This window comes from Pomacea canaliculata, linkage group LG4, assembly GCF_003073045.1.
Source record: "Pomacea canaliculata isolate SZHN2017 linkage group LG4, ASM307304v1, whole genome shotgun sequence".
In the NCBI taxonomy this organism is placed as follows: Eukaryota; Metazoa; Mollusca; class Gastropoda; order Architaenioglossa; family Ampullariidae; genus Pomacea; species Pomacea canaliculata.
This window is the reverse complement of record NC_037593.1, coordinates 3,895,275-3,908,169: the sequence shown is the minus strand read 5'-3', so window position 1 is coordinate 3,908,169 and position 12,895 is coordinate 3,895,275. Positions and strand designations below refer to the sequence as shown.

Here is a 12,895-nt window from a genome sequence, read left to right as displayed (position 1 = left end):
TTCAGCCCAAGCCATTTTTCAAGGGAGGTGCGAAAAAACCAAACACTGATGGCCATTATGCCAGCCATGTAAAAAACTCATCCATACAGTACAGGGTAAGTGGCAACTTTTCACTGGTGGATATTTTCAGAAGAATTTTTCTTTAGAAAATCCTCCTCCCCATCCATGCTTTGTGACAAACAAGTTGCTATCCACTATTTTATGAAGCATAGCTAAAACCTGATAACTCTATGATGTGAACACAATAGCAAAGGAGGGAATCAGACATGAAATTTTGGTAACCAAAGGGAAGCAAGGGAGCAGCAGCTTTGTATATATCACCAAGCTCTGCTGTTTACCAAATCATTCCTGCAGGCACAGGTTTTCTGGCATCATCCCAATCATGCTGCTCTTAAAAAAAAAAAAAAAAGCCATTTATGCCCAGCATCAGCTTCAGAACCTAGGGGCAGAATTTACAGCTTTTATCAACTGGTCATTCAGGAAGAATGACACCCTCCATTTTTCACACACCATTTTCCATATATTAAGCCTAAATTGAACATTTGCATGAACCACTCTCAGTAACTTACGCAACCTATTTAATGTTATGTTCTGCATTCAGCTCTTTTCACTGGTCTGGTTGGCAATACAAAATGTGCTTCTAGCTCTACAATCAAGAAAATTTTACAAGTTCCTCCCCAACCCCACACAATGGCTGAGAAGAATGTTTTCTCAGAAATAGCTGACAAGCTCATTCATTTATCTAAACTGAAACTCATGACAGAATATCTACTATTTTTGCGTTTTCTACATAAACTGCAAATCATTGATGAAATCTAAGCGCACTTCTAGCCCTGATGATTTTGTCTCTGGTGCATCTCTCTTATCTCCCCCTTCACTCCACACTACCTACTAAGAACAAGATCAGCACAAAAACAGACAGGCACCAAGCCAGGCCTGCTTCTGACTTCATGTCTTTGTGGTCCTATGAAACTTAAGTGGGTTCCTTATGAAGGGACCAGGTAGCGAGGGGATCCTTTGTTATTTGTCATTTTAATTGAAGCTGCACTGTAAAGAGTACAGAGCTGGAATGAGTGTGACCCAGTCTTCATGTGTTTGTTGAACAAAGACAGTAAAAACATTAACTCTCAAACCATATACAGTTTTATCAGTCTCTCTCTCTCATACAAAGAACATAGAGGCAACAACTTTATATGAAACAAGATTGCCACACTCTTAAGACATTAGAAACCTCTACTTTCAACAGTCAAATGACATAAGCTGGTCTTCTTCAAGCTCTAAGTTTCTGTGATTTTAAAAAAGAGAAAACATTAAAGTGGTGGTGTGGGTATTATAAATGCACTGAGTGTTTATATCCCAGTGCTGCCTTGATACAAAGCACACATGACAGTGACTGACATAAAATAAGATTGCAGATTTGGTGATACTGTGAGAGAAAGAGGGTTAGACAAGCATAGCTTTCGAAACTTGCAATCATACTTGTATAAACATAATTTCAAAAAATTCATTAAAATGATCAGGTCCAACAGTGGTGTAACGTTGACTTGCTGCACCACTGTGGACACACGATGCAGTTGATAGTTGATGCAAGTGACTTAAATACCACAAAGGGACTCTCCACAGCTACACTGTACTCTTTCACGGACTTTCTTTTGGAATCAACCAAACACTAAGTAACTGTCACAAGGACTGCTTTTTTTAATCTACTGTTGATATAAAAATCTCTGTAAATCTTTTACCACTGACTTGGCCAAATAAATTGTTATTCAGAATTGACAGCTTGTAAACAGGTTGTATTTTGCAACACACCAGGTGATTTAGTTGCTTTGTGGATAGCAGTTGCACATTAGTATCATTATTATGAAACAACAATAGAGGTGCAATATGAGGATAGGCGGATTAAGGGTTAGGTGAGGAGTGGTGAAAGAGTAGAGAGATGATGACAATGCAAGTTTCTTGTGTCTAAATACTTTCCCATTAAAAAATTATCATGAAGCTCAAGTAATTCCAAAAATTCTACATCCATAAGTGAGCTACATATACTTATGAAACTGTCCAATGTTTACAACAATTCCCTTCTCATTTTTTTAAAGCTTCAAAAAGCTTTATGTTTTTATTTTAACAGGGTTCTTTAATCACTTAATGGTAATGTTTAGATATATTCAAAGATGTGCACTATGACAACCTGAACATGTTGCAGAGACAGACAAGTATTTTCAAAGCAGCATGATAACATTAAACAGAAAGATAAGAGAGAATACAACACAGAAACAAATAACACAGCAAAGTCTCACCAAAAGAGCTTAGACTTACCTTTAAATCACGATAGACCACAAATCGACTGTGCATGTGCTCAAGCCCCAGCATGACTTCTGCAGCATAGAAACGCACCTCCTTCTCAGTGAAGACACCATGCTGTGAAAGGTGGTAATGTAAGTCTCCTCCATTCATGAGGTCAAGAATAAAACAGAGTTTCTCTGGGGTCTGGAAGGCATACGTCATGCACACTATGAATGGACTCCCTTCCTGCTGAGACACAGAAGAAACATACTTCACATTGTCAATTGCATACTTTACAGATGCTCCAGCCAAAGATGACAAAGTTTCACCAAGAAGGCTGCCTCTGATAAATACTGTCCTGCAGAATGTGTGTGTACACACTTACACACCTGTACATACTTCCATACGCTATACAACACCTGCCCATTTTGGTTCCGCCAGTAACTGCATGAATAAATATACCGAACACCCATGTCTGCATACACAATCAAGGAGATGCACTCAAAGTTCAGTTCTGATTCGGGCATATTATTGTTGCCATTTTCTACCTGATGTCATCTTGAAATGGAATGTTGCAACACATATGTGTGTGTGGTGTAATTTTTGGAAACAGAAGATAGACTGGTAGAGGTCAGGGTTAAGGTTAAAGGTTTTTGGGTTAGGGCCAGATTGAAGTCTTCAGGTGTTAAAAGTTTAAAAGTGTCATACATTGGATCAAGGGGAACAGGGGAACTGTACATTTTTGGTTTCTGGTGCTTTTCCAAATGAAAAAAAAAATCGTTTTTTTTGTGATATTTTACGAGGGAAGCGATAATGTGCACAACACAGTGATTGTGCCCAATGCAAAGAAATGCTGGGGATTACTTTTTACAGAAATTTGACTTTCAAAACATAAGGATGTTTGAAATAGGGGAATGTCCTCATTTTTCATGTATACTTTAGGAATGTGTTCCTGGTTTCTGGGAAATACATACTTGTGTGTGTGTGAAGAGACTTGTAGTTTCTACAATTATAGCAACACCTGGGTACTAATATATTTACAGTCTTTATCTCAACTACCTTTCATGCAACAAATAAAGCAAAAGAAGCTTTTGGTGGTACACAATTACAGAAAGTGGTGAGTGTATGAGACCATAAAGGTAAACAGTTTACACCCTGTGACCTTATAGCACCCATTAAGAAGGTTATAATTTGCCTTGTGGAAAATAAATCAGCTCAGCAATTCTAAACATCACAAGCAGACAATAACTTTGCCAGTCCAGCTGATTGCTCACCCAGATTTTGTTTATGGTTGCTTTGTTTGCAACGATTATCGATTTCCCCCATCCTTACCACTCGGTCACTTCCCCACAAAGGTTTCCCCAAGGGGCAACCAAAATGTGCATGCAGCATATGGAGATCTCAATGCAATAAAGCTATGAAAAACTTTCTACCCTGCACTTAATATACACTTGTAATCTGCGACTCAGTTCCTTTACTTGCACTTTTGAAGCGTATGTTGGTGGCAAGGGAATTTTGCACTCTTGCTATGATAATTTTTTTGTAGAGTAAAATAGGCTGTTAATAATTATTTAAAAAAAAATAATAGAGGGATGTATTACTTGAAATGAAGCTGCTTCCTTGCTGGTAAAAGCCAAAAACTGTCAGGCCTGCTTTACTCCTGAGCACACTCTAACAAGTTGTCAGCTCATTTACTGTAAGGGATGTTTTGTTCCAATTATGTGTTGCTTTGACAACTGGCTCCATCAGTGCAGACATTTTGTCACCTTAATTTTGCAGGCAACGACAATGTCTTGGGAATGGAAATGAGATAAACTAGCCAAAAAATATGATGTATAGCAAAGGCCTTCACAAAGATAATCCCAAACACAATATTCTCATTTGTCACCATGGAATCCCCAACCCCAAAAGAAAACACCCCCCAAAAAGTGTGAAACTTGCATGTCCCAACATACATGGTCCTGAATGATGGCAATGGTTGCCTGAACAAACAAAAGCTTTAGTTTGGATTTGCATCTGACAAAAGCTAGTACATGCATAAATCATATACAAGGGTTGTAAATTGTAAAGAATCTTTGCTAAGGTAGTCTGAAAATGGAAAAGCTTAGCTTGAAGGTTCCATTCATGAGATGTGTACTCAACCTTATATGTGAATGCTGATGTTTCACCCTTATTTCATCAAATATCAGTGATATAGTTTTACATACTTAAGAATTAAAGCACCAGACAGCAAGATCATGATACACTTAATACAGTAGTAAAATACCTATATTTTTTTCCATTTGTATTTTTTCTGCAACTGGTCAATAAAACCCTCAATATGTGGGTCTTTAAAAAAAAAAAAACCTGAAAATCTCCTGCATTTTATGGATGGGACACTCCCATAATAATTTCTTCAAAAGTAGGCTAAATTGTAATTAAAGCACACCTTACAATTGTCTACATTTGAATCCAAATAGATACAATTTCCAGGAACATGCCACTTGTGTTGCAGTGAACCAAAGACATATATAGCACTCCTGTGAACGCTGCACCTGACACACTGACTGCAGCAAACTGTACCTTAACTGTTGCAAAAGAAGAAAATTGTAGATTTCCACAAAAAAGAATCTAGCCTTGTGCCATTTTACCTAAATATTCTACCCCACCCCCACCCCATTGCCTTTACTCAACTTTAATCCATTTAAAAAAAAACAAACCTGCATGCTAAAATATATCCGCATTTAAGGATGCAAATTTTAGAACTGCTGAATGGTTCATGAAATGGTTTTGCATTCTTGTATCAATTAAAGGCTGCATCCTGATAGTTCATGGTGTCTCTTTAGATATGTAAATTTGACAAGACATTCCTCCCATGCCGCTGTGATGAAGAAAGAAAACTCTGGATGGTTCAGTGGCTAACATAGTTGCATATCTTTACATGTTTTAGTGTTTCCTTAAAGACTTTCAAAAAAACTCTTGGGCTACATCTGCAAGTCAACATTCTTCCTATCTCTCAGCAGAAAATTTGATAACACAATTTATAAGAGTAATAATCATAATACATTCAATTCTGCACTGAAGGGATGTGTCTGGGCTTCCCTACATTTATTTCAAATTTGATAAAGGATGCCCAGCTTCCTGAACATGAGGAAAAAGAGCAGTGTGATAAGATGGCTCTGGCAGCATTAAATAACACACACATACATACATGTTTGTGCTGCTTTGGTGTTGGGTTCATGTGAGTCACTGAATACCACACACCATAGTAATAAACCAGGAATGGTAGTGCTATCTGAATTTACTTCCTCTTGAAATCTGCTCTTGAAACAACACACACATACACACATTCCCCAATCAATCAGCCAAAGAAATTAAAATAAAATCCTTTGAGTTTGGTACCTAGCTTGGAAAAATTGCTTCATGTAAACAGCATTATTTAGTATTGAATGACTGCTTCACTTAGTAAATAATATTTTGTAACAACAACAGTTGCCAGGGCAACCAAAAAAATGAAGCAATAACTCACAAAATGGCGACATCTAAATTTGCTACATTTTGCAAGCCCTGAAAACTTGGTCTTTGTCAGATGCATGGGTCACACACCCTTCCCCCCACATTTACAGCAAGAGTAGGTAATAACAGCACTAATTCTTGTTAGCTATGACACTTACCCCTGTGCTGACCAGAGATAACATAATACGCTCATTCAGAGCCAAGTGTTTCGCCACCCTTCATCTTGATTCTCTTTTTGTCCAGGCATTTCATTGCATACCTGAAATGTACAGCAGCGAAAGACCACTCATTAAAAAAATTTTTGCTGTTGACACAAATAATGAAAGTAGTTGAACACATTTCTTTCAGAGTATGAAGGGTTTTAATGACCCACATCCATCAAAAGATTTTAATTTAAATTTTTTTGTTTCACAAGAGGCTTCTAATTCCTAAAATATGAACAAGCAGCCACTTTCATTCATAAAAGCTGTTTTCAAACAGCAATGTCACCAAACCAGAGTGCAGATGTCGACTATAACAAAGCGAGTGCATGTCTCACATCATATAACTAAGCAAGCATTTACTGTTCTTACACTATAAATATGTACTACTATTATTCTCAAACTTTCAAGATAAGTTTAACAAGCCACTTATTATTTGAAAAAAAAACAGCCACCAGCAAAAAGTTTTATCATGTGATACGTGATAAAGAGCTATAAATCAACAATGCAACATTGTTAACTTTTACTCCTTTAGAAAACCTATAAGTAACAAACAAACATGTGCACATAAATGCATGTGCATGCACACACATGCTACCCCACCAACACACATACAAAACTGACTCAAGCTTGATGTTTTAACTGGCAAATGAAGAAAAAGCCCATACAGGTATAATTAATAAAAGATCCCTAATTTCACTTACATTTTGCCTGTATCTGCTTTTCTGCACCCGTAGACCTCCCCGAACCCTCCACGGCCAATTATTCTATGTACACTAAAATCGTTCATTGTTAACTGCAAGGAAATAAAAATACTCAAGCATCATCAAGTAGCCCAGAAAACATTGTCAGTAGTCTAGCAATACAAGAACATTATAATGTGAAATTCTTACTGTCATACAAAACTGCTCTTTTTCTTCTAAGCATGACCACAAAATATAAAATGTATCCAGGTATCATAAGTTTGTATCATCTCTATATATTATCTCTGGTATTTTGCTTGCATGCATGTGTGAGAGTTGTATATTTGGATGAGCATATATATTTGATGTACATATCACAAGTGCAAGAATGAATTTCTGAAAACAATGCACATACAAAAAAAGAATACTTCTTACATTGATATTTAGTTCTAAATTTTTCCACTGGCAAAACCGTGTGTATTTCTCACTGCAAGACAAGAAAATGGCATCAGCAACATTTAAGTCATTGTTACTGTAACTGACATGCATTTTGTAGACCCAGGAAAGGAAATGGATTTACAAAAAATATTGTTAGCTTTCAGCTAGCTATTTTATAAAATATCACAAACATTATTTTACATGCTGACGCAAGAAAAAATGAAAATGGCAAGTAATACAATAATCTATTGTAAATGACAGCTAAAAAAAAAACAAAAAACCTAAATCAATTTACAACACCCCAAATGTAGCTTCAGCATTTAAAAGCAAAATGACAGCAACTCTGTGCCCTCTAGCCATTTAAAACATGGGTAATGATCTAAAATATTATCTGTCAAAAATTTCACGCATTTACAAACAGAAGAAAGTCTCTTTTACCTTTCTACAAATTTTTCAAATATATGACCTCGTAATGTGTTGCAGATTTCTGCAATGTAGGGCTGAAAATGAGTGCAGTAATGAGATACTTTGATACTGACACATCATTAAGTAAAATGCAAATTATTATATTGAAAATAATGTTCTGTTACTCAAACCCCTTCCTCCCCCAAAATTTATTTTATAAATATTAAGTACCACTAATGATACAAATCTAAACAAAAATCTAATTTAATCAAATTGCTACCTTTGTATTTTTCTGTTACTGGTATAAGTTTCCTATATCAAATAGATTTTTAATGTGTATTTCACTTGGGTGAAAAAGCACTTCTCTACCACCAAGGTGATTAATTAAATTAGACTTTACAGTAGAACATTTGAAAGTACCTTTATGCCATTTACTGAAGACTTCTGTGCTCCACATAACCAACAAAACACACGCACTCTATCACTATATTACTAAATAGAAAAAGAGAGAGGGAAGAGTCTATATTTGACATCAAAATATTTTTCCAGGCAAACACAGACTGTCTCCAGGAACACCCAAGCCAATCACACTTCCTAAGGGTTAGACCCAAGGCCTTGAGTGCATGCCCCTGTTGACAGTTAGGGGTGCTGCCTGTTCCTCGTTAAAGTTACTTCTACATGATAAAGGAGGGGAAGGAATCCGAATCTCAACTTACCTCAAAGATGTCTGGTGGTAATAGCCTTGTTTTCTGAGCTTGTGTGAGGGCTTCCTTCACATGGTCCACTGCATCTTTTGAATATGTCTGCCACAAAACACACACACACACATATTATCTAAGAGAAAAACAAAATCGTAATGCTTATACTTTCAGCTTTTCATAATCATTTCCTCAAGCACTCCATTTTGTAACTTCTTAATTCCCCATTATTTCATTTGATTTGCATGCTATCCAGAAATGTCTAGCACCACAATTATTAGAAGCTTACATGTGACTGAGCCAGAAGTTCCTTCATGATGAACTGGTCATACGTCTGTTTGCCTTCCCTTATTCGTTCTTCGTCTGTTTCCAATTTTTCAAACCTTTTAATCTGCAATACACAAAAATCTATGATTATAGTCTGCTGTAAACAAAACAATACTACCGTGTTACAGCCCCTTTCTTGTCGTTGAAATTCCCCTCTGACTACAGCTGATGAAGATGGTGAGATAGATATAAGCACACTTAACAACAAAGAGTGCAAGAGAGGAGTGTAAAGCTATGGACAAAGATGTGAAGGGATATAAGTACTATAAACAGTGTAGATATGGAGCAGTTACGTGATGGTTCACATGACAGATAATGTTGCAAAAGAATTTAAGGAAAGTAAACTGCCCATAGCAGACATGAAGACCCTAAACCTCAGCTGGGGTACTGTGGGGAGTCTAGCCCAGGACAGGCAAAAGTGGAGGACCTTTGTCGCTGCCCTACGTGCCGACTGGCATAACGGGCAATAATCTAATCTAATCTAAACTGCCCATATGAGAGTCTTTGTGGAATAGAATGTGTGAGTCTGATGAGAAGCAAAGGTTTCAAACCAATGTAAAGCACCCTAAAACCAGATTTTGGTGCCTTACCATGAATGGACCACCACTTTTAACTAATTTTAATATTTTAGGACTAACAAACTGGCCAGCTTTAACAAGCACATCTGCCAAGAAAACAACCACTGGCAAAATCATAGAAAGTTTTAAAATGTCTGCAGCAATACCCCCACCTCTTTAATTTTTCATGAAGAATAAGTACTAAGATAAAACATTTAAAAATTAAAAGAACAATCAGCAACAGTCACTCATTCACAAAAAAAGTGTTTTAAAAAATATATATTTAAAAATTCAGTTTGAAATTTAAAAATAAAAACAAGCAACTGATGTTTCAGCCAGATGCTACACTACAATACTATACAGGAGGAAGCACTGAACACCACTTCCACACCACCACCACCACCACCAACACCAAAAAATAAAATAAAATAAAAAAATTCTAAGCATTGTAATTTCCCCTACCACGCTTTCCACATGAAATGTTACCAGATCATGTAACCTATGTTAAAAGATATTTTTCTTTTTTTTAAACCTTTTCTTTTTTGCTTCTAGCAGGTGGTAATGAATACTTCCTGTGTACTCTACAATGCACACATTTTTTTTTAATTTTGCGTGTAACTACTTTCACTTATTATAAATTAATTGAAGAAAACCTATAGCAACTTGTGATAAAGAACCATGATTGTATGAATGTACAGTGCATCAAGAACAATTTCTCTTCTAGGCATTGCGAAAGGGACTTGTACAAGACCTTGTACTTGCTGTCCTGTGTAACAGCGCGCCTAGCCTTCCTCACACAGATGTCAGCACATTAGCTTTCAAGATGTTACCTGTGTCTGCTGTGCTTTCGCTCCATATGGAGTGTCTAGTATTACCTTAGTGATTTCAAGGAAAACATTATCTGAAAAATATCTTACAAGCGTGGGCGAGAAATCCTACCACAAAAATCAAAAACAAAAATGTGGCAGAATTTTGTTACCAAGTCATTTTTAAGGCATTTCTCTTACTGAAGTATTCGTCTATTGTACAGTTTCTAATCAGAGACTGCAACCAATACCCCCACCCCCTAAGCTCATCCCAAAATAATAACAACAAATGTAATTGAAAAGCAATAAAAAATGGTGATAGTGTGGCCAAGATCAGGAAAGGGAAAGAACTGACTGAGATCATACTTCTCTAACATAAGAACAGGAGTTTCTGGCGGAATTGCCAAATGTTTCTTATAACCTACAAGTTTTTCTTGACTTCCATCCTTTTGGAATCAAATATTCCACAAACATTTCTGCTCGCGATTTGTATTTATTTTCATGCATAGATACTTCAAACAAACTCGCTACCCAGAAAGTGACACAGAAAGGGGCAAGTGGCAAGTAGGACAAGCCACAGGAAAAAGGATGGTGATAGAAGAACAAGCCACGCAGAAACAAGAGAATGGTGATAAAGAAAAGAATTCTTTTGTAGAGATTGTGCAAGACCATAAAAATGTCACTTTTAAACTAAAGTGCACTTCAATTTCTCGTTCGTGCTTAGTTTTATTCTCATGGGATGTTTACTGGAGGAGAAAATTACTTTAAGCTGCCCCTCCTTCTACCCCCTTTCCCACTTTGTTTTTTGTGTTCATTGCAATGGCAGTGATTAAGCCAACGAAAGAACAACAATTGGCAAAGTAAGCGGATAAAGGCAAACCGTGTGAAGAAAAAAAAAAAAAATTAAAATGCTTGCTTTCAGGTGTAAGAAGTTCATTTATCAATACCGGGCACAAGCTTCCCTGAAGAAGGCATTTATCCTAACCTGAGGTCAGGCACAGTTGCTGGCCCTGGGAAACACTCATATGTGGGCTAGAAACTGGAGAGGTCAGGGTGGAGTAGATATTCTAGAGGTGATGATGGGGCAGATGGACAGGTAGCCATGTAGGCTAGAAACTAGAAAGACGACAGTGTGTCACAGGGTCACCTGAGCTAGAAACTTCAGTGGTGAGGGTGAGCCCTGCCTCCTTTCAACTTCACAACTTTTTTCTTTCCCTGTTCAGCTCTGAAGCAGTCTGTCGCCTCCCTACTCTTAAAGGTCAATCAACATCTCTGGGATACCCACCCCCATGACATCCCCATTGCCCCCCACTACCCCAACATTTTCTTAACACCAGCACAGACGCTCATCATCATCGGCAGCAACAACATGTGTAAGCAACAAGTCTCTGAAGGCAACTCCCAGCTACATCCTGTCACGCACAGCAAAGCTAACCCTCCATTGTTCTCCCCCTTGTTGTGTAAAAGCCATCGCGTTTACCATCATCAACAGCCTTCATCCGGCCTTGACCGCAGGGATACAAATCGCACACAGACCAGAAATCAGGCAGAAAAAATGCTGCTACCGCTATTTGAACGCTCCAGCGTGCCGGATAACTGCTTCCACTTTCTGCCCGGATGGCTGGAGAGAGAGAGGGAGCGAGCGAGCGCAGGATGACGAGGGAACGGGTGGGGGAGGAAGGAAAGGTACGGGAACAGGTGGGGGATGGGGAGAACTGGAGGATGGAATCAATACGTGGTGTCGTCGTCCGATAGCTGGCGGCAAGTAGGTAACACTCTCCGCGGCAGGGTCAAAGCGGCGCGTCATCGATCGCTGACGGACTCTGGACGTTGGCGGCATCCACAGCATCCACAGGCTGTCACGTGCAGGCGAGCGGAGGAAAAGGTATGGGAAGCGGGGGAGGGATTGAGAGAAGATACAACGCACACGAGCGGTGTGTTCACATTATCATCGGCGTAGCGTTCATGGACGTCCTAAAGCGCCAACTACCAGTCCTATGAACAAGCTCATGGCGCGTCACAAATGATATTAGTTACAACAACAACAACAACAACAACGATTGGGAGAAATTGCGAGAGGCTAAGCGTTGGTCTCGGCAGACAGACAGCAGTCCACCTATACACGTCCAAGGTACTCCGTTATCACGGGGTTATGTTTAGATTATTCCTTGTTACTCCTTCTTTCCATTAAAGGGTGGACTAATCAATCTCATGACGGTCTTTCTCGTGATGCCCATTTCTTCCAGACAGCACCCCATGTTGCATGCAGGTTAGTGTGAGACGTTTGGCAGCGGTCTACAATGTCGGTATTTCTCACAAGATTTTGCAGGTTAGCTGTGTCGTCGTGTCAACTGAGAGAATGCTATCTCTACTCTCCTTCTGTTGCTCTGCCCCTTCCATCTCTCCACTCCATCTACTCTCGTCTATATTCTCTTTCTCCGTTAATCGTGGCGTAGCCCCCGGTATGTCTGAAGAGGGCGACACAATTACACTTGGTAGAGATGCGTAAATTACAGGGAAAAATAATAATAATACTGGAGACGAGAAAACGGGGAAGCAGATATGTCTGAACGGCCTGGCGACACATTTCACGGTCTCTTCGTGATTTAGAGTTGAGGCCTGCAACTGTCATCGGAGAAGTCACCTTCAACAAATGAAGAATGCCGAGGATAAACCGCCGCCGGTAACACAAGCTGTAGACAGGTCTGCTGCCTCCAGTCTAGAAGTTTAGCCACACTTCACGTGCTTCATCTTGTTGACATGCACAAACAAGAGGCTGGCTCAGAGGACAATGGCGTCAGGAAGAAAGGACTGTTAGCCAACGGATCAGCCTGAAGCCACATGAGATAAAATGTCATGATCGAGAAACACAGTCCAGCACATCACTAGGATCACGACAGGTCAAACAGTGGACTCTAAAATCAAATTAACACATAAAAATAGCACAATCCAAAGAAACCTAGACAACATGCCGTACACTAAGCGACCAAAAGATACGTTAGCATC

At 38.7% G+C, this 12,895-nt stretch overlaps 1 protein-coding gene across 1 annotated transcript in view; it reads right to left on the bottom strand.

The window, feature by feature from the left end:
• LOC112562704 (beta-adrenergic receptor kinase 2-like) overlaps window positions 1-12,895 on the bottom strand; it is a 66,581-nt gene that overhangs the window by 26,370 nt on the left and 27,316 nt on the right. Inside the window, 8 exon segments of the mRNA XM_025236126.1 lie at window positions 2,314-2,526; window positions 5,934-5,978; window positions 5,980-6,034; window positions 6,680-6,771; window positions 7,094-7,145; window positions 7,535-7,596; window positions 8,218-8,304; window positions 8,489-8,590. Coding sequence (XP_025091911.1) covers window positions 2,314-2,526; window positions 5,934-5,978; window positions 5,980-6,034; window positions 6,680-6,771; window positions 7,094-7,145; window positions 7,535-7,596; window positions 8,218-8,304; window positions 8,489-8,590 — 708 coding nt within the window.